Below are 21,060 nucleotides of genomic sequence, written 5' to 3' on the forward strand. Positions count from 1 at the left end.
ATGCTACTAACCCTGCCCAGCTCCAACTTTCCAGGTGAATTTTAGATTAATTCCCCCTGATGTTATTCTTAATCCCACCCAACTGTACTCCTGTCACCGCTGCGCATTCATGTGCACAACAGAAAGGGTCAATGAGTAAGTGAGCATTTTACTACAACTGAGATTGGGTTTAGTAGCTAACACAGTGTAAGAAGCAAATCAAGAGCATTAAACAAACCCAATATGTAGCTGTTAATGACACACTTTGTTGGTGTATTATCAACGGTGATCTATTTATTGGAACTAAATATATTTGTATGTTTTCTGATACTGCCTCTAGGGATGCTTCCCCTCGATTCAGATGGGATACGGGGTTCTTGAAGTGCACCCTGGCTCACTCTCCCCTGTCACAAATAGTCTTGCAGGTGCCACATTTTACGCGTGAAAATCGTCCAATTGACCTCTTTCACTGTTTGGAGAAGTAGAGCCTTCAGCTCCCTACGTGTATCGTGGATTGCCCTGCATATCTTAAACACTGAAAACGCAGCCTGGTAGGCAGAATGGACATCCCTGAACTCATTTAGGGGATGTGCAGATTAGGAACAAAAGATGAGAATACGGTCCTTTGTTGTTAAACTGGTACATTACATGCTGTATTTTAATTAGGCTGGGTATGAGAGTCAGCCCAGGAAATCCTCAGTAATCCAACACTATTGAATTATTCTTATCCTTTCCCTCTACAGATTTCTCTCGTTTTAGAGGATGGGGTTTTAAGCTGCTGTCTTTTTCTGTTCTTGCTTCCTCGGCCAAAAAAGAAAAGCAGTTATTCAACAAAATATTTGTGTGTTCTTTAAAAAAAAAAAAAAGTCATCAAAATGGAACAGGCACAAATAGATACAGAAGCGTTCCAACTTTAATTACCTCTGCTGACTAAAACGCGTTTGTTGTTTTTTTTGTTTTGTTTTGTTTTGTTTTTTGTTTTTTTTCATTTAAGATCAGAAGCCAGAATCGTGTTAACCCTTAGAAAATGGAAGTAGTTGGGTATTCTAGGAAGGAAAAGATACAACTTTTCCAGCAGAGAAAGATTTATGTTTGAGGGGTTTATAGTTACATGGGTAGATTTCTACTTTCAAGAGAACCTACAAACCTGCTTTTCAGCAGCGCAGACTTGCAGTTAGTGCTTCAAAGGGTTAATTGAAATGGGCACACTTGACTGCTGAGAGGACTGATCTAATCACTGCCATATCCAAGTGCATCTGTTCACCATGAGGTCATTCTTGTGCATGCTAATGATTTGGAAAATAAAGCATAATGCTTGACGTTATCAGAAAGGATATAGTGTAAATCTTTGCTTCTTTAGTTGCTAATAGCTATTGTGGAATGAAACAGCAGGCGAAAGCATCTCGGATTATTGCTTTCCATTTTAAATTTTTTAAAGCATCGTTTTCAGCGGAGTGTTAGGAAAACTGCGCTGGAAAACTCTGACATGTGGTATCTGTTGATAAATGGATTCTTTAATGAATATTATAGCATTGCCCAGGAGCAACACTTGAGTTGAGGAACTATAGACGTTTTCAGCGTTCCCTGGTTTTAAAGCCTTTGGAAGCTGTGCCTGCTTATTTACATAAAACTGAGATTTTGCAGCCTTTTTGTTGAAAAGGTGACACATGCTTTTCTTTTGTCTCCGGACATTTACATGCATAATTTTCTTGTAGAAAATACTTGGATGTACAACAAACAAGATTTGGTTTATTTTGCAGCACTTTTCGCTGGGTGCTGAGCTTTACCACTTTAAAGCAAAAGGAGTATTTCAAACGGCCACGTAATTTTAAAATATATTTTTGACAGAAACTAACCAAAACCCTAAGTAACTATTGTCTTAAGCAGACTTACGGTCTTTTTAATGCTAACTGAGCAATGATTCCTTTTGGGTTTGTTTGGTTTGGTTTTCCTGGGTTTTTAACTTCTTTGTCTGTGCATTTTCCTTGAAAATCCGTAGGACGTTTTCTCAGTTCTGCGTACTAGGTGGAGGAAAAGTCTCTCCAGGTTCTGTATGATATTTTTGCATATTTTTAGGGGAGCCGGGCGGAACTGAATATCAAAAAAAACCCCACACATCTGAAAATCAGTAGCTGTGCCATGATGCTACAGCGTAACGCAGCACGTGCCAAGTGTGGGGCTTGATGAATATGACAGTGTTGCCCGAAACTGAAAAATCGGTTTCTAGTAACTGGGGCTTAGAAGATTCCAGGCTCCGCCGGCAGCCGGGAGCTCCCTGCTCAGCCGGGGCCGCCGCGAGCAGAGGCGGTGCCGAAACCATCTGGCAGTCGCTGCCGGCCGGCGGCGCCTGGGCCTCCGGGCCGAATCCTTCCTCCTCCAGCACAGGCCTTGCCCTTACGCCTGGAGGTTAAACCATCAGCGCGGAGCTTGTTGCCAGGTCTGCGGGAACTTTGTTCTCAGCGGGTGAGAAGGAAAATCTGCCGTCGTAGGTGCCCGGCGTTGCGATTGTAGAGGTTGTCCAGGCAGTAAACAAAGAGGAGAAGCGTAGGGAGGTGGAGCAGAGGAGTGGGAAGAGTTACCGAAGGAGGCAGGGCTCGAGGTGTTTCTTTATTTTCCTTCTTTTTTTATTTTTTTCTTTCCCCCCTTCCTTGTGAAGAATATTCAGGAGGAGGTGCAGCGCCCTGGCCTGCTTCCCCTCCCTGTTTAATCCAGGTAGTTCTTAGGGCTGATCTTCAGCAAAGTGAGCAGCTTTCACTGCTGGGCCAGCTGCTCGGGCTGCCTTTAGAGGGCTCCTGAAGCTGCTCAGGCGGCTCCCAGAGTTGCTCCTTACCCCGTGTTCTTGGTTATTATGACCCCTGCGCGGGTTGTGGGCCCCGCCACCCCCTGCCTGGGCTTCCAGCGCCACCGGACGGTGCCGTGCCCAGCACGCCGACGCTCCCGACCTGTGACCATCACCTCCGTCACTGCCAGCCCCAAAGCCCTCGGCTGGGGAACACGAGGTCTCCCACCGCTGCGTTCCTCCCGCGGTGAGCAAGGACCCACGCGAGGAGTCGCGGCGGCTCCGCCTGCATCCCAGCGGCGCGACGAGGCAGAGCCCAGGGGCGCCGGGGTGAAGTGGGCCCTTCGCCCGCGGTAGCTGCTTGGTAGCAGAGAGTGAAAAGGTGCCAAGTGGAATTCTCAAGTGGATCAAGCATGATCACCTGATTTAATGAAGGAGGAAAGCGAGGATGCTCTGCAGAAACCCCAGATTTACCCTTTCTCCCCAGAGATGCCTTTCAGCGAGATGAACAGAATAAATCCATTTCGCATCTTCCGTTACCTCCTTCCTTCCTTCGCACTTGGACAAACCCCCATGAGCATATTCAAATAGCATGATGCAGCAGTGCTGATCCATCCTCCGGATCTTTTAATGACAAAAACTGAGAAATCACAATGATTTCTATGATGACGCGTGGATGCTATAAACAAAATCGCAATTTTGCTGAATGATGCAGCAATGACCGAGTGGAAGTGCATCCCTCCTCCCACAGGAGCACTTGTTAACGTCACAGAGACAACACTAGAAATCAGAAACACCTCTTCTCCTCTTTCAGACTCGGGCAGTGACTGATAAATCTTTTCCAGGCTGTTGGTGTCTTCCTTAATCCTACTCATCTGCTCGTGCATTTAATAGTGTGAAGAGTTTAAGCACCTTGCTGGCGGTTGGATGCAGAGGAATAAAAAGGAAGCTCCTACCGTGGATCGTTGGGTGGCATCAGCTCTGTGCCCCCTACAGCTCCTCTGCCTTGAACACTCTGATGGAAATGTCCACCGGGAGGAGCAGACCCGGTGCAGAGCAGTAAGGAAGCCGCGTGGTTCCTCGGCAGGTCCCCACAGAGCGGTTGCGGAGCGCTTTGGGTGCCGGGGGGGGTTCTTCCCTTCGCCCACCACCCGTGAGGGCGTGCGGCCCGGACCTGCCCACGAGGCCGCGTAGGGGCTGGGCCGCGAGAGCAGCACCAGGGCTCGCAGCCCGGGCCCTTCCTGTCTTCCATTTGGTTGATGGTCTCGGAGGGAGCCCTCCAGGCTACGATCTCCAGGAGGGGAGATGGCAAGGGAGGGCTTCCTCCCGCGCAGTCGGCGCCGGGCTGGGAAAAAATAACCTGGCTTGACGAGCCACTCTGTTCTGCCGGGTGACAGCTCCAGCTGCTCGAGCTGTCAGCTCGCGAGAAGGCTCCGGGCGCCGCGGCCCCTTCGCGCTCCCGCCCTGCGCTGGCGCACGGCGGCCCCGCGGCCCCGCGGCGAGAGCTGGGGGCTGGCGGCCGCGCTGCCTGCTGCACGCAGCCGAGAGGCCCCGCCGGCGCGGGCTGCGCTCCCTCTGGCCGCCCTGCCCAGAAGTAATTAGCGGCTGCTCCGAGTCACGGCTAATTAGAACTCTGATGGGTACATTTAGGGTGTATTTCCACATCTCTGCAACAATCGAGGCTGGGTACGTGGTGGGGTCAAGTACTCGTCGCCTGTGCTGGGAGCAGTGTGGTTTTTAGGGTTGTTTCTGCCCCGATGAACATGCAGTTTCAGATTCTTCTTCCTGCTTCAGTTACAGCTTTTCAGGGTACCCCCGCTTTTTATTTTTTGTAACCCCACAACAGCGGAGCAAACCTCATTCACCGTTTCGGCTGCTGCAGCGCCTCGCTCAGGGTGCCATCTGGTCAGGGCAAGCGGGTACCAAAGCTGCCCTTGGCTTCTGGGGGCCCTGCAAGCACGGCCTGGCCTCCGCTGCCCCCCCCGCCGCCTTCCACTGAGTGGCCTTCGCCCCCCTCCGGCCCGAGGCTCCGCTGCTGCCGCCGGCTTGGGACAGCCGGCTCCATCCTCCTTTCTCCTGCAGCCTTCCCGGGGGCTTGGCGGGGGGGAAAAGGGTCTGTGTAAGTTCAGCCGATAGAAAGTCTCTCCAAATACAAGTGACAAGGGGCGTTCCGCGCCGTTGCCCGGCTGCCGGCCTTCGGCGGCTCCCAGCCAGAACGCCCGCTCGTCCCGGGGAGCCCCTCGGTCGCCGCGAGGCCGAAGCGCGGCGCCCTTGGGGTTTGCCCAAAGGCGGAAGATAAACGGAAGAGCTCAGCGCAGCTTTAAAACAGCTGCCGCTCGCTCGTAACAAAACGTGAAAGATTTTAACGGCTCATACCAAACGCGACAACTCACCAAAGGGCCACGTGGTGCAAATGCAGCTCCAGTTACTTGAGCTCCTGCGTCCTTAACGCAGTTGGTTCCTGTATCTGCATTTCAGACCACTGAACGTGTGTGGTTTTGCATGAACACAGCCACTGCTTTATTTAATGATGATTTCTTCAAAATACACTCCCCTGAACGTGCAGGCTTAGGATGCTGCTTATAGTGTACTTTCAGCCTGTCCTTGTGAGTGGAAAGCAGAGCATGTCAAAATGCTAAGCGGATTTACTGCTAGGATTCTCTCTGGAATTTTATTACCTTCACGTTTACTGTGAAAGAAAACAAAGATTTTCACAGACCTGTCATGGCTGATAGGTTAATTACCGGGGGAGATAGGTCATGGCCTGTGTGAAAACTTCATGGGTCTTCTCAAGTATAAAGCTTCAAAATCCTTAATGATCACGCGTGATGCTGTAATCTGGTTTTACATACTTGGGTCGCACACCGAGACCCACCTTTCTCGTCTTTTTCTCATACAGTAGAAACGTTTACCAAGCACGAGCAAGAGCCCTGGGCCTTGCTTGCCAAATCAGCTCCTCCGGGGCTAGCAGGGGCAGTGAGAGGGCAAAGGTGGTCGGTGTGGGGGACCGAAAAAACCCTTCACATTACCTGCGAGGGAGCTGATGGAGAGGATGCTTTTAGTTCCAGTTTTCTGCCTGTGGTGTCCCTGAGGGTGGCTCAGCCGGTTCTGGCGAGGAGTTGGACCCCCAGGCAGTGCCACTGCCTGGCGACAGGGCTGGGTGGCTCTTGCCCTGGAAGAGGTCCTGCCCGTTTTCTCCAGAGGAGCTCCAAGAAGATGCTTCACCACCATCCGTACCAGTAGTGCTGTGCCTGTGCCTGTGCTGAAGGGCGGGGAGAGGGAGTTACTTCGCTTTCAGGAGCGTTCGTCTGCTTCACGAGGAGAAGAAAAATTGCTAAAAGATCTTCTTTCCCTAGAGCACATTCCCTGGGTGCGTATGAGAAACCGGGTTCGTTCTGTTCAGCAGATTTAAAATAGAATTAAGCTATCTATCTCTAGCTTTCCAAAAGGTAACTCTTCATTCAGAGTGTGTTTTCATATGTATTACTAACTGTATTTTAATCCCCTCCTGCAAGGAACATATTTTAAAGGCTTACACCTCATCACCGTGAAGCATTTGTGCCCGTGAGGCGCCCACGCCGTCACTCGGTGCGTCTCCTTCGCGCGCAGGCCTGCGGCTGCCCGTGACGTGGTTTTGCACAAGCACGTGGCTGTTGGCGGGAGGTTGTTGTGGCCCAGTGAGGTGTATGTTGTTCCCTTTGCTGTTTTGTTTGGGTTTGTTTTGTTTTTAACCTCCCTACAGTGCACCAGTGGTTTAGGTCTCTGCGAGGCCTCAAATTTTACCCAGTTTGAAATTGCATGACCACTACCAAGCGGTGGGACTGTAGCTGAAGTAAGTGGCTGCTGAAGTCCCACGGCACCGTATCAGCCAGTTTGGCAAAAGTTGAAGGGAGGTGACTGACTGTAAGTTCCAACTTCTGCCAACATTTCCTCCCTCTGTGTTTTCAATCAGCAGCCTGACAGGGGCCAGGAGGAGCCTGCGGGCCCCCATTTCTCTCCAGGTCCCGAGGGGGCTGAGGTGAACTTTCTCTCGGGAGTTGCCCTTACAGCTGGTGCCCACCATTTGCCGCGATGCCCCCAGCCTGACCATCACGCGAGCGCAACGGGTGTGCTGTTCCTGTATTTATATGATTTTGTGTTCTCTCCCTTTAGATTAGAATATGTAATGGTCTCGTTACGGTAATTCCCACAGGTAAGAGCGATGCTTCCCGCAGGCCCCACGGCGTTGTGCTTCATCACTGTCAGCTCTCCTTCTCCACCTCCTTCTGCTTCTCCTTCTGCTCCTCTTCCTCCTCCCCTTCCTGTGCTCGGCGCGCGGCCGCGGCGGCTCTGGGGCTCTCTGGGTCTGTCTCTGCCTGTCGCTGTTGCCACAGCCCCGTGTCCTCCCGCTGCCGGCGCACAGAGCCCCGGGGGTGCCCAGTGCCCGGCCGGGCGGCTCCCTCTGCTCCCCCCGGCCGTGCTGGGAAGCGTTCGGGGCATGGCTGGGCCCCACGGCCCGTGTGTTTGTGGCCGGGGCACCACGGGATGGGATCGGGGCAGCAAAATTTCACATGTTCCCTGAGTTGTAAATTTTAAGCACTCCCGCTGGTCCACCCGCGAGTCAGAAACTAGTATTTTTTTATCTACTACATCACAGTGGAGCTCCTGCTTCGTTTTTAAAACAAACCCTCCTCCACATCACTGCAAAAAGAAGGAGAGCCAAGCCTCTCACCAGCATCTTGACACCCGTGCAGCCATGATGCTGCCGCTTGTCCCGGGCACGTGCCGGTGGGCGCGCGGGGCCCAGCCCGGCTTCTCTCCCCGGCGCGGCCGAGCGCGCGGAGCCTCGCCCCCCAGCAAAGCCGCAGGCTCCCCTTGCAAGACGGCCAAGTCATTAGAGTTCGTGGCAGACGGCTTGCAGGTGGGATTATCATATTTGTATGAGAGAGCCTTTATCTTCGGTGGCGATCGCTTGCTCGCTCCGCAGCTGCCATCTCCCTCTCAATCACGGCGGTTTCGGGGGAGCTCCGAGGCTGAGGGCGTAGCGGAGGGCTCGCCGGAGGGAAGTCGGGACTGAAGGAATGTGCCGGCTCCCGAGGCGGGCGGGCGCTGCGGGTGCCCCCGGCGCGAGGGGTCCCCGGCCCGCGCCCCCGCCTGCCCCCGCCGCCCCGCTTTCCATATGCGCAGGCGATGCGTTGTTCAGCGCTTGCATGAATATTGCTCGAGCTTGTCCATTTGGTGAAAACTGTATTATTTTGACCATCTGCCGTTCTGCTTAACTGCAGGAATGTAAAGTACGACACCTCCCTCACCGCCCTTCCCTCCCCCACGCTTTTCTCCCCGCAAACAGCACCGCAGGTTTTGTTTTTAATCCAAAACTGACAGCTCCACATTTTTTCACAGAAAATGCCTTTACACGCTAAGTCACATTTTTCACCTTTTTTTTAATGCGATAGTTCCCCTTCAGTCAATTGTCTTGAAGTAGAAATCTGGTAAGTAAAGACTCTCTTTGAAATGCAAACGCCGGTTTGCAAACTGGCTGAGGGATTTCAGAGGAGGTGATTTGGGTTGAGCTGCAGCTTCGCTCCTTTGAGTCACTGAAAATATCTAGAGTCCTAAAGGAGGAGGACAGAGTTTTAACCCTTGTAGCGAGGAAAGAGAACGCGATGCTGCCTGTGCCCAGCAAACTCTGTGGAGTTTCCGAGCGTTATTCCCGAGAAGTGACGGGACCGACGCAAGCTGTGGGAACGCACAGAGCGGGGCCGCTGTAGCCCCTCGTGCTGGGCCGAGGTAGGCTGCAGTGTTTGCAGTGGGGTTTAAAACACCAGGAATCACTCGAGCCGCGTGTTGAAAACGCAGCCGAGTCACCCGGGGGCTTTGCCCTCGGGAGGTAAACCGGGCGCCCGCCGGGCCCCGCGCTGGGGCCTTGCTAAACCAGAGGCCTCCGGCCGCGCTTCACGGCGCAAGGCTGGGCCCGGGCCCGAGCGAGGCTCTCCCTGCTCCCCGGCGCCTGGGCTCACGAAGGGCGTGTTAAAGACATCCCTGTAATCACCCCTCACCTCAACTAACGGCAAATAAGAGGCGCGGCTTGAAAATCGAGCTTTGTGTTGGAATTGGGTCGGTGGTCGCAGGGCTGCCGCTCCGGCCAGCCTTCGGCGTGGGCTGGGCGCCCCCCTCCCTCCTCCCCGGCGGGCTCGCGAGCGCCAGGCTGTCCCTCCGCCCCCCCTCTAACCAAAACCTTTGCGGGAAGGCTGGCGGAGGCCTGGAAACGGCGTTTAGAAATGCCAGGGGAGCTGATGAAACGACTCCCGCAGCGCCCTGGGACGGGCCAGAACCGCGGCAGCAAGAGCAAGGCTGGGTTGCAGCATGTGTGTCCCTGTTCCCCCCGGCACCGCCGCAGCCACGCGGGAGGGGCAGGACCAGCACACGCGCCTATTTAGTCCCAGCCTCTAGTTGTAATCACCTGTGGGAGATAACTACGGTGGAACCTAATGTTGTTGAACAACAAAGCGTAAACACATGCAGACAGCTGCCCAGGTTCCCCAGCCCACAGATAAACTTCCTGAATGGCGGCCGTGAGCGCGCCGAGAACGATGGGTCTTAGTGTCCCGTTTAACTAGTGGAACTAATTAGAAAAAATTAGGACTTTTTGTTTTGTTTCTTAATCATCAGAGCCTAAGACACCTTCCAGGGAGAGTTTCATGAGAGCATTTGCACAATGGAAACTCGTTTTGAGCTCTCTGTAGTAGATTAAATACAGAAGAGCCGTTTAGTGACACATGGCAAAAAATAACTTTATAAAACACACACTTGAAAGAAAAATTTTTTGAGTTGCAGCCTGCGGGCTTTGTTGGAGCTTGGAGAGAGCGGGATGGGTGCATCCACCCCCCCGGTGCGGGGCTGCGGCAGTACCTTGGGCACCGGGCTGCGGGTGGCTGCTGGCCCAAGTGGGGCCACTGCTGGCCCAAGTGGGGCCACAGCCACTGGGGCTCCCGCTTGGGCACTGCCAACTGCTCCCAGCCCGGCTGCCCCTCGCTTCTTAGGGAAGCTGGCAAAGAGAAATTCCTTATTTCCCCCGGAAAGCACAGTAGGGCAGTTCCTCAGCTGCCTGGGCCAAATTTCTGCTACGAATGTCCAGACCCGAGATTAATTTGGAAGGGGAGGTGCAGAGGGGGCTGGTGCGAAGGCAGGCGGGCTGTTTCTCTCCTCATGGTGTTTTTTTGCCCTCTGCCCGTCCTGTTTTCCAGGCTGCCTCACCACAAGCGCAAGCGCTGACCTCACTGTCGCCGTAGGACTAGAGCTCGAGCAGACCTCGCCCGCGCTACCACGTGCCTCCAAGAGCAGAGTCTCCGGGAAGCTCCGCCGCTCCGCCAGCGCCCTCAGCAAGTCTTCCAACTGAGGCGCTGCGGGAGCACAGCTCCGGCCCGGGGGCCCCGAGGGGCCCTAAAACGGAGAAATTATTTACGGCCTCGGTAGAGCTTGCGGTTTGGGGCGAGCGCGCGTTGAAGGGGACGGGCGAGGGGTTTGCTCTGGCAAATTGCGGTTCTGGCATTCGGTCAGGTGGCACCTGCGTGCGTTACCGTCGCGCGGTTCCCTCGGTCGCCAGGAGCCGGCGGGAACGGCAGCTCCCGCCGCCCGTGTGGCGCCCGGCGAGAGGCCACGGACCAGCACCGAGACCGGTTGTTTAATGTGACTTCAGAGCGTTGCTTTTAGTCATTCCGGTCGACACCGAATTGCGTATTAGGGAATTTTGTCTCTAAGGAGAGTTTTCCCGTAGGACTGGCCACCTAACAGGCGCTCCCCTCCTCTGGAGCGTGGCTGACTGACGGCGGTGCCTTCCGGTCGGTGTCCACCTCCGCTCCCCCTCTGGTGTCCGCGGCCGTCCGAGGAGGTCGCTCACCTGCCGTTCGGGTTTCACGAAGTGGCAGCACCTGCGCCAAAATCCGTTTAACCCTGGCCCATCTTGCTCGAGGCCGCCCGCCCCTACCCACCGTGTGACATCCTGAGGCCGAAGGTGCCCCGGCCGCCGCTCGGTGCCCAGCAGGGGCTGCCTGAGGTGCCGCTCCCTTGGCAGCTGCGGCGCCCGCCGGGCCCAGCCACAAACCATCGCGTTTATTTTCCACAGAAACCCTCTTTCCCGGCGCTGGCTTTGGCTCTGGGATCGCTCTGTCGGCTGCCGTGGCGCACGCCAGGGCTGCGTGCTGTCCGCTGCTCGCTAGACAAGTAACTGACTTCCCCCTTCGAGGAGCGAATGGCGCACGTTTGCCACGCCGCCGGCTCACCCGCGGCTGGAGTAATGGGGCAGGACACCTCCCGGGCATCCGCCTCGCCCCGCGGCAGCGCTCTGCCACCCGACGCATCCCCCGGTAGAGTAAAATCAATCGGAAAGCTCCCGAGGACGCGCAGCGTCCTCCTGGCACTTTGTAGTAAGCAAATCTTGTCTTTTCAGTAGGAAGCGTATTTCAGTCTGCGCGTGTCGTAGCTTTCTAGGGGTGATAATTTTTATAGCTAAACAACCTCGTGTTGTAAAAACGAAGGAGCGCTGGGGGGGACCCCGTGGCCACGGGGCGGGAGCGAGGCTGCCCAGACCGAGGGCAGGAATCTGCCAACGCGCGAGGGGAGGGGGTGGCCATAAAGCGAATAATACTCTCTTAACGTTATTTTTTTGATGTTTCGAACGTGGGTGTCAGCCCCCCCCAGCCCCCGCCCGGGCTCTGGGGCGCGTTGTTGCTTTCTGTTCTGGTTTGCTTTGTTTTGCTCCTCGGCATTCAAACGCGCACCCCTGGGCTCGATGTGATTTGGTTTAAGTGAAGGGGATTTGGGTTTTGGTGAAGCAAAATGCACCGTTGGGCCACCGTTTTTTTTTTTTTAGTTTGTTTTTTTTTGTTTGGTTGGTTGGTTTTTTTCCACTTCTTAGGTGTGAACGTCTGCCTCCCTGCGCGTCGGCCTCCAGCCCCGTGACCTCCCTGTGAATACGGGACAGTATTTTATAAATACTGCCGGTGACACGGCGGCAGCCCGGCGCTTTGCGGGGGGCTCTGCGGCGCGAGGTGCCGCCGCGCGCCCTCGCTGCCCCGGCTGGAGCCTGGCTCACGCAGCCCCCCTCGTCGGCGAGGGGGTTCCACTGCCACGTGGGTTTTCTGCCTCACGTTCGGGTTTTGCTTTCTACTGATGGCGTGTCGGTAAAGGAAATTAGAAAATGAAATGTGTATTTTTAATTTATTTTGTTTTCAGGACTGGATAGGCGAGGCTGTCTTGTTCTTAGTTAGCCAATAAATGGTCTGAAATAATTTCAAAGGCAGTCTTCTGCCTAAAAGGAGACTTTTCTCGTTAGAGCAATACGCATCTCTCATTCAGGGAAGAATTAAAACACCGATGAAAATAGTATTTTCCTGATGTCAAAAAACTAAAAATATTAACTTGTCAAAATTCAGCTGTGGTTTTGTACCATGACCTGGCTAACAAAACTGTTCTCTTACACCCCACGCAAACCTAATAAATCTTTGCTCACAATAAAATTCTTGCAAGAGCACTAAGGAGGTGTGTGCCTGCGTGCTGGGGGGGTGCGGCCGCGGGGCTCTGGTGGGGCGGCAGGTGGGAGCGCGGAGCCACGGGCGCGCTGGGGACTGCGGGCGGGCGCCACACCATGACTGAAACGTGGGCACACCCCCACCCCCCCCCCCCAAAAAAAAAAAAATTCACGCCTCGCACTCGCCTCTGTATTGGGAATTTGGGGGGTGTGGGGGGGAGCCCAGAACCTCAGCGATGCCGTTCGCGACCCAGCGCCCGGCTCCCAGCCCTGTGGGGCAACGGGGCCGGCCCGGCCCTCGCTGGGACACGCGGGCCGGAAGGGAACGCACGGCCGGGTCGGCCGTTGCTGATAATAATTCCAGAAACCCCACAGGACGTTATTTATAGACTATTCAGGACAAGGAACGCGTGATGCCGGGGCTTCCCGCTCCAGGCCCTGTAAGCGCCTTCTTGCTGAGCCACCTGCATCAGCACCACGGCCAGGACGCTTCCAGCGGCGATTTTCCACCCTCCGGAGCCATCACTGAGGGGAAGGAGCGGGGTCTGTGCTCTCAGTCACAGTTACGTCGGGGCGCTTCCACGTTACCCCCCGCTTATTGCCGGTGGGACGGCGGGGCCGTTATTTGGCGGTAGGAAAGGACGCTCGGAGATGCCAGCTCCTTCGCTGAGGAGAGCCGGCCGAGTTCCCCCTTACATTGCTTTCAGGTGCTTGAGCTGGGAATGGAGAATGACTCCGGGCGGCTCCAGCTGAAGCCCTGCACTGCTCCCCGCCCAGCAGGGGCGCGGGGATGGGGATTTGCACAAACGCCCCTGCCCTGACACCCCCACACCCCCCCCCCCCCCACACACACACACCACCCCCCCTGCCCCCAGCCCCAGCAGCCGCCCCCAGCAGGCAGGAGCACGGCCACAGCCACACACAGGGAAAATAAAAAATTGAATTAAATTAAATTAAATTAAACTATAGCACTTATACATAAAAACGCCTCATATTTTTTATGTCTTATCATATCTATTAATATGTTCTAGATTATATCATTTTATAACCCTTATGTGTATCATATTTATCATAGTATATCTAATTATACATCTCATATTTTATGTACATCTTTATATTAGATATAGTCTATATTATAGCTATTAAATATACACTGATATCTATATAATGTTATAATAGACATACTACACATAATCTGATCATCTATGGATTATCTAATGTATATCATATGATGTAAATTATATAACTTTGTATTATACTATATATGTACTATATAGTATATTATCCATACATTAATATTTAACAAAATTATGATTATTTTATCAAAATATGGGCTATGGGCTACAAATATACTATATATTACATATACATTATATATGTATATCTATATATGCACACATACCTAGTGTAACTTTATAGATATATGTATACATTACTATATAAACTATAACATTGCTATATAAAGTATAATATTGTATGCATAATATATATATGCACTATACTTGTATTTTCTAATCTAAGGGAATTATAGTTATATAATCTCAGCAATGTATGAATAATATCTCTGATAGATTATATCACGCATATATAATACATTCTATCTTCCATAATGCATATATAATATACATCATAGAATATTCAATGCACTGTGTAGAATACAGTATATAGTACTGTAATTACAGATTATGCATAACATGTATGTATGTTATGTATGCATACATATGGGCACCTACACCTGTACCTATCTATATATGTATGTATACATGTACATACACAACAGTGCCTTATATAATGCATACTCTGTACTCCGTAGCTTTGGATATTATTGGTTGTTATTATTATTATTATTATTATTATTATTATTATTATTATTATTATTATTATTATTATTATTATTATATGGATATTATATGGCTATTCCATAGCCATAATATACAAATTATGGCTACAATGCTAATAAATTCTGTAAGATGTTATTATTTCATTACATGAATCTTGATAATTATCAATAATGATCTATAATGCATATATATTATGTGCTGTATATAAGGTATTACAAATACGCACTATATATTAGGCTACATATCACTTCTAATATACATATTATATGTTATAATTTATATTGTCATATAATAGGTATTACCTATTAGATATGATCTATTATTTGTAATATATACTGTACTACATACTAGGAAGTATACTTACAGGGATAGTATAGATAAAATATGCTAGTGTAAAAAAGGCATATAATTTTTGTATTTATTTTACGTAGAATTAGGATTTATTATGCATAATAAATGCTGTATTTCTTGTGTGTGCATGTAGCTAACAGCAGCCGTTCAGGTCGGCATCCCGTGCCGCTGCCTGCCCTCCTCCCCAGGTTTCTCCTTCCAGCTGCTGGCACAGTACGGCTGATTTACGTATGAAAACCTGCAAAATCAGGCAATAAACCGGCAGCGTGGCTCCTGCCCCGCCGCTGAGCGGAGTCTCTCCCCCAGGCCCCGGCACGGCGTCGTCTCAAACACCGGCTGCCATCCCCTTCCCCAGCACGCGGGACGAGGCTGAAACAGTTTGTCTAGAACCGAGCGTGGGTAAAAGGCACGCGGGGCGCAGAGCTGCGAGGGCCTGTCATTATCATTTCAAAATAATGATTTTTTCCTCAAAAGTAACAGGTGATTTAACCGGAGCTGGCGGACGGCCGTTGAAAGTGACACCCAAGCTACCGAAAAGCGCCGGTGCCCCCTCTCCCCGTGCCACCACCCCGCCACAGCCTCTCCCTGCCCGTCCCGATGACAGCGGCTCACAATAACACCGGGACGTTTGTGCCGTTGCTAGACCCCACGTACCGTTCCGGCCACGCGCTTAGATTAAATCCCATTTCCTCAAAAAGAGCCTGCCCCGTGTCCCGCCCCGGCGCCTCGATCCGTGGGACAGCCCAGTCCTTCCGCGAGGCCTGGCGTGCCCAGCGCTTCCACCAGGCAGCCTTCTGTTACGCGGAGCGTAAACGAAATTTAAGGAAACTATTTAAAGCCTTAACGAGGCTTTTTATCTGCACGGAAGGCGTTGAGATGTTCCCATGCCACGTGCAAAATGCAAACAGCCCGGCAACCCACGTCCTTCACCCAGGGGACTCGGCCCTGTCCCGCCGGGACCCAGCACCCTCGCAGGCGGGTGGTGGGACGGGAGGTGTCGGTCCCCCACAGCACCCCACAGCACCCCGCTGAGGATGGACGGGCAGAAACACCCACAGCTCCCTGAGCTGTTTTTCCTTCCTGCTAGCTCACCAAAAGGCAACAGAGGTTTTTTGAACGGGTTAGTGCACAGGAAAGGTCTGGGATCCCAAGAAAAGCCCCGTCCCTGGCCCGTTCCTGGGGACACCCCCCCGGAGCCGCAGCAGAAGACACCCGGCGAGGCCAGGCCGCCACACGCACAGCCAACCCCCCCAAACCTCTGGCTGTGCCCTGCCGCGCTTCCCCAGGACTCCCCCAGGCAAGGCGGCCGACAGACGCACCTACTGCGTCCTGACGACGTTACCGGCCCCAAAAGTTGCTAAAAAATTAACACTCGAGCAGCATCACCACCGAGGGCATTCCTCTGGCGGCGGCCACGCTGGCGGGGACCCCACCGGCAGGGAAAGCTCTTCCCAGCCTCTCGCTAGCACGGCGCCCGCGGCTCAGTGACGGTGTGCGAGCCGCATTTTTCAGGACCCTGAAGGTTCCTGTAATTAATCTCCCCGGTTCCTTTCAGTTTGCAAACAATCCCTTTCAGACCATGTGTTCAGCTCTTTGTGTGCGAGGAGAGGAGAGGAAGGCTCCGGCGGTTTGCAAACGCCTCTGCCCGTGCGCGCGGAGCGCCAGCAGCCTCCCAGAACGGGAACCCGCGACACGTTTTGGGTAGGATCGGCATTTTCCGCGGTGCCCGAACCTGTTCCCGCTGCATGCGTGGAGAGTCGGCAGGCAAATTGATTTGTTAGCTGACAGCAGGAGGCTTTGTTTGCACAGCGCCGGCCGGCCTGCGCTGCCGGATGGCGAGAACATGGCACCGAAACGGCAGCACCTGCATTCCCAGAGCCGAGGAGAGGAGGGACGCTGACCGAGCCGCCCGGCAGCTCGCTCTGCCAAGGCTGCTGCAGCCCCGCAGTGCCAACAGCCATCCCTCTCCCCCCCTCCCCCCCGCAGTTCTACAGAAGGAGGGGGCGAACGGAGCCCAGTTACCAAAGTACTCCAGACTCCCCTCTCCTTACTCCAACCAAAAATATGAGCCTCCACTACTCACGCTTTCCCGTGCAATGCGTGTTTCCGTCAGCACAAGATGCCAAAGCGGGGGTGCTGACGGCTACCCTGACCGTTCCCCGCAAACCTGGGGCATTCTTCTGACCCCAGCAGATTTTATCTGACCCCTACCGAGGCAGGCACCCATTTACTTCACTACTGGGAAATCGATACGGCCACAAAGCAGTTGCTTCGCGGCCTGTCAGTGCCACTGCGCTCAGAGCCAAGATTTCAGCCGGGGCGCGGCTGCGAGGATGCGCATGGAGCCTCTCCCCGGGATGCGCTGGCCCGTCGGTCCCGAAACGGTGTCGGGCGGCGCGAGCGGAGGGTCCCGGTGCCCGGGGCAGCTCCCGTCGGGCAGCTCCCGCCGCGCACGGGCGGGCTGCCGGGCCCACGGAGTGCTGCCACGCACCGGGTTCTGCCAGCCCACCTCCCGGGGCTTTCCCGGGCCGGGGAAGCCGGGAAAAGCCAAACCACACTTCTCGCCAAGCATGTTTTGCTGCCTGTATCTCTCTGTCAGGCTGTTGAGGCCACGTTCTCTTTTTCAGTGTATCAATTTACAGCGAAAACCACAGCTTCGCCTAGACCTGAAGTCAGTCCTGGGATAACGAAGTTGGTTTCCTAGGAATCAAGGCAGGAGGAGCGTACTGGCTCTGGTGCTTTTTAGCCTGACTGAGCAAGAAGGAAAAAAAAAAAAACAAAACCTTTCTCTAGAAAGATTTTTTTTTTTTCTAGAAGCTTTTCTAGATCAAAAAAAAATATTCAGATGTTTCCTGGGAAGCTTCCCTGCGGGACGCTCCGGGAGGTCACCTGCCTCTCCCACGGCGCAGCAGCCGCGTCTCAGACAAGAGCCTTTAGGGGAGCGAACGTGGCAGGAACAGGTTGGAAACCTCTTCCAGTGAGCAAAAGCCTCAAAGGCGTTCTCGTCCCCGGGACGGAGCGCAGCGGAACGGCCGAGCCGAGACCCCTCAGCCCAGCCTGAGCCCTGGGCGCACCAGGATGTGACCAGGTACTTGCACTGGGGGCTGCCAAGCGGACCTGCCCGCCTTGAGGTTGGCTCCGTGGCTTCTCCTGCTGGCCAAGGCAGAGGTGGTGCAGCTGTGCTGCAGCACCAGTGAGAGGGGGTTCACTGACACCCCCCCACCCCATACACCTTCCCCGCTTCCAACGCTATCCTAACGATTTTTGCTAAAAAGAAAAAAAAAAAATAAAGACACTGCTTTTTGACCAAACTCGTACAGACGCGATTCCTGGGTACAGGCGCACGCCCTGGCGCATCCGCGCACCCCGGGGCTGGTGACCCCGCACCGCTGCCGCTTCAAACGCTCCCAGGACCCGGCGTGCCCCCCACAGAGCCCCGCCACGGGCTGGGGGACACCTCCGTGCCCCCCCCGGGGTGAACCGGGGAGCTTCCCACCATGCTGTCCCCCTGCCCCAGCCACTGCCCTGGGAGTTTTTTCTTGCCGCTCTCGCTGTCTTCCCGCCTCGCGGAGGGGAGTTGGAGCAGGACGCAGCTTTTCTCCAGAGCCCCTTGCCCCCCCCCACCTCAGGGCGCCAGCGAGAGCCACCCAAACAAACAGCACACCCCCTCCCAGGCAAGGATTTCTCCCAAGTTTTCCGCTTCTCCCTCCAAGGCGCTCCCCCTCTCCTCGCATTTTCCCTGCAACACCTTCCAGAGAAGGTCCCTGGAAGCTCCTCCGAGGCTCCCCGGTGCCCGGGGACAGGGGCAGCGGCCCCGGCAGCCTTCCCCCAGGGTCAGACACACACCTCACCCCGCTCCTCTCCCCCCCTTTAATTCCTTTTTAATTAATCTCATCAAAAGGTGCGGAGGGGGGGCTGGTGCCTACCAGGGCACCCTGCCAGCTGAAGCCCGGCGCCTGGCCCCAGCCCCCAAGTTCCCCCCTCCCCAAGCCCCCCCCAGGGAGAAGCAGGAGGCAGCAGGGGCACGCTTGAATTTGAAAATATTTTATTTGAATAGTAAATAATTATACAGTTGAAACAGTTCTATCGAAGCACTCTATAAATAGCTAACAGTTAAGAAAATAATGTGTGTAGAAAAAGAGATTGCATCTAAAAGTAAGAGCTGTCAGTTGCACAGGATAAAATGGTTAAGATCATGTGTTATTCTAGGTATAAAAGTTAAAACCTTTTTAGCAGATCCCTTTAGAAAAAAAAGATCCTTCTAAAATGCACAGTGAAATGGCAGGCAGGGGAGACAAAAAAAGCGCATTAGAATATCTGCGATCAAATAATATCAATCTTCATAATTAATATAAATAAATAACGAATAAATAACATAATTACTCAAACCAACATATACAGATAGTCAACTCATGAGCTACCTTAGTAAGGGCAGAACGAACAAAACCAGAAACTTGGCGTGTCACAGTTAAGGCAGTTTCTACAGCATTTTCTGGAGACCATCAACAGCAGAGTCAAGGCATTTGTGGCTATACTAAAGGAAATTCTCATTTCTCCTCAAGCGGTTTGATCTGTTCACATTTATAAAAACCGAAACGAATGGGGGAGGGGGGAAATGGGGAAGGACAAAAAAAAAAAAAAAAAAAAAAAAAAAAAAAAAAAGACCAAACAAACCGAAAACCCCAAACGAAAAAAAGCCCCCGGGAAGGTAAACGTAAAGCCAGATTCCAGCAGTTCACAAGCCATATTAAAGCTAATCGTGGGGCGAGTCCGAAGCGCAGCCTGCGGGACGCGCTCGGCCGCGGCGCCGGGCCCGGCGGGGAGCGGGGCCGGGCCCCGGGAAGGCACGGGCGGCTCTAGCAGGCGGGGCGCAGCGGCACCTGGAGCAGGATGACCTGCCTGTTCTCGGAGGGGTGGCACTTGTTGATGTGCCGGGTGAGGCCGGGCGAGCTGTAGAAGGTGGCCGGGCAGTACTTGCAGGGGAAGACCTGGGCGGCGTGCAGCAGGCGGAGGTGCCGCTCCTGGCTGCTCTTGCTGGGGAAGGTCTCCCCGCAGACGGGGCAGAGGCGGCACTCGGCGGGCGGCGGGGCGGGCGGCTCCTCGGCGGCGGGCTCCGGGGGGGCGGCGGGGCCCGGGGCCGGGCCCGGGGCCGGGTGGCCCAGCAGGTGCTTGCGGAGGTAGGCCTGCCGCCGGAACCGCTTGGCGCAGCGCGGGCACTCGAAGAGCCCCTCCTCGGAGCCCGCCTCCGAGGCGCCGCCGGGGCTCGGCGTGTCCCGCTCGCTGCCGCTGCCGCCGCCGCCGCCGCCGCCCGGTTCCTTCGGCGGCTCCTCCGCCGGCGCCCTGCCCGCCTCGGGGCCGCCCTTGGCGGCGGGCGGGCGCGGCTTGTGCCAGCGGCGGTGCGAGGCCAGGTTGGCGGGGCAGGAGAAGACCTTGTCGCACTCGGGGCAGCGGTACTCCACCCGCACGATGCGGGAGCAGCGGTGCTGCGCCAGCGCGAAGGGGTCCCCGTACTCCTCCTTGCAGAGCTGGCAGATGAACTCGCCCAGCGGCCGGGCGCAGCCGCCCCGCGCCTTGGCCGGCGCCTCCACCGGGCCCTCCTTGATGCGCAGCCCCAGCACGGGCGACGTGGTCACCTCGTCCTCGAAGGTCAGCTTGCGGATCGCCTTCGCCTTCTTGCCCGACGGGGCTTTCTGCCGGCCGGGCTCCGCGGCGCCCGGCGGGCGCTTGGCGGGCGGCGGGCGGCCCGAGGCGGGCGGCGCGGCCGGGGCGGGCGGCGCGGGGGCTGCACCGGCAGCGGGACCGGCGGCGGGCGGCTCGGCGTGGCCGGCGGCCGCCCACAGCTTGAGCTCGGCCGGGGCGAAGAGGAGCGGGTCCATGGTGGCGGGCACGGCCGGGGCGGGGAAGGACTCGGCCGAGACGGGCGAGCCCAGGCTGAAGCCGCGCTCCAGGTACTTGTCCCTGCTGACGGGCCGCGTGGGGCTGTACAGCGCCTGCACGGCGGCATCGGGCGTCCCGAACGGCACCGGCACCGGCGGCGAGTCCCGCGGCGGCGGGGCGGCGGGGCAGGCGGGCGGCGGGGCCCCGCCGGCGGGGAGCGGCGGGCCGGCGGCGGCTTCGCGGCAGCAGCGCGCCCGGTAGGACGCGGGGGTGGGCCGCCGGCTGCGCTTCACCAGGAAGCCCCGGGGCATCTTCGCGCCGCCTCCGCGCCGGCGGCGCACGCTGCTCGCTCTGCCCGCGGCGCGGCCGCCGCCGCCTTTAAGCGGGCCGGGGCCATTGTTCGGGCCGGCGGCCGCGGGACGGGCCAATCAGCGCCGGCGCGGCGGGCGGAGCGGGTGCACCTGAGCCCCCCCCCCCCCCCCCCCAATTCCACCCCCCCACCCCCCCCCGGCGGCGGCACACGCCCGGCCCCGCCCCCCGCACGCTCCGCGGCCCGCACCGGCACGCGCGCGCCTTTGTGTGCCGCCCCCCCCCCCCCCCCTCCCCTTCCCGGTGCCGGCACCGGGGTGCGGGGAGAAGGAAACTCGGCGCAGCAGCGGGACGAGGATGAGGAGGAGGGAAAGTCGCTTTGGGGGGGCGGGGGGGGGTGTTTCCACGGCGGGTGG

The 21,060-nt window shown here is 55.5% G+C and overlaps 3 protein-coding genes across 6 annotated transcripts in view; 1 reads left to right on the plus strand and 2 right to left on the minus strand.

Annotated features, from left to right (window-relative positions):
• Positions 1-21,060, plus strand: part of RALGAPA2 (Ral GTPase activating protein catalytic subunit alpha 2) — a 166,326-nt gene that overhangs the window by 122,395 nt on the left and 22,871 nt on the right. For 2 of the 4 annotated variants that reach the window (XM_042789380.1, XM_042789383.1), the window contains one exon: positions 9,985-12,269. The exons of 1 other annotated variant lie outside the window; for it this stretch is intronic. In XM_042789380.1, the coding sequence (XP_042645314.1) occupies positions 9,985-10,136 (152 nt within the window). In that variant the 3' untranslated portion in view covers positions 10,137-12,269. Of the gene's footprint in view, positions 1-6,910; positions 6,951-9,984; positions 12,270-21,060 lie in introns of those variants that run through there. One more of the 4 variants, XM_042789384.1, reaches the window with a different exon arrangement.
• Positions 1-21,060, minus strand: part of CFAP61 (cilia and flagella associated protein 61) — a 134,063-nt gene that overhangs the window by 669 nt on the left and 112,334 nt on the right. The gene's annotated exons all lie outside the window — the stretch shown is intronic.
• On the minus strand, positions 18,487-20,734 carry INSM1 (INSM transcriptional repressor 1). The gene has a single exon (XM_042789387.1). The coding sequence runs from the start codon at positions 20,644-20,646 to the stop codon at positions 19,315-19,317; it is 1,332 nt and encodes a 443-aa protein (XP_042645321.1). The 5' UTR covers positions 20,647-20,734; the 3' UTR covers positions 18,487-19,314.

The sequence above is a fragment of the Tyto alba genome, unplaced genomic scaffold, assembly GCF_018691265.1.
Source record: "Tyto alba isolate M040663 unplaced genomic scaffold, T.alba_DEE_v4.0 Super-Scaffold_16, whole genome shotgun sequence".
NCBI classification, from domain to species: Eukaryota; Metazoa; Chordata; class Aves; order Strigiformes; family Tytonidae; genus Tyto; species Tyto alba.

Excerpts from the sequence above, each read along its gene's own strand:
- INSM1 (XM_042789387.1), bottom strand. The coding sequence starts at position 20,646 with ATGCCCCGGGGCTTCCTGGTGAAGCGCAGCCGGCGGCCCACCCCCGCG.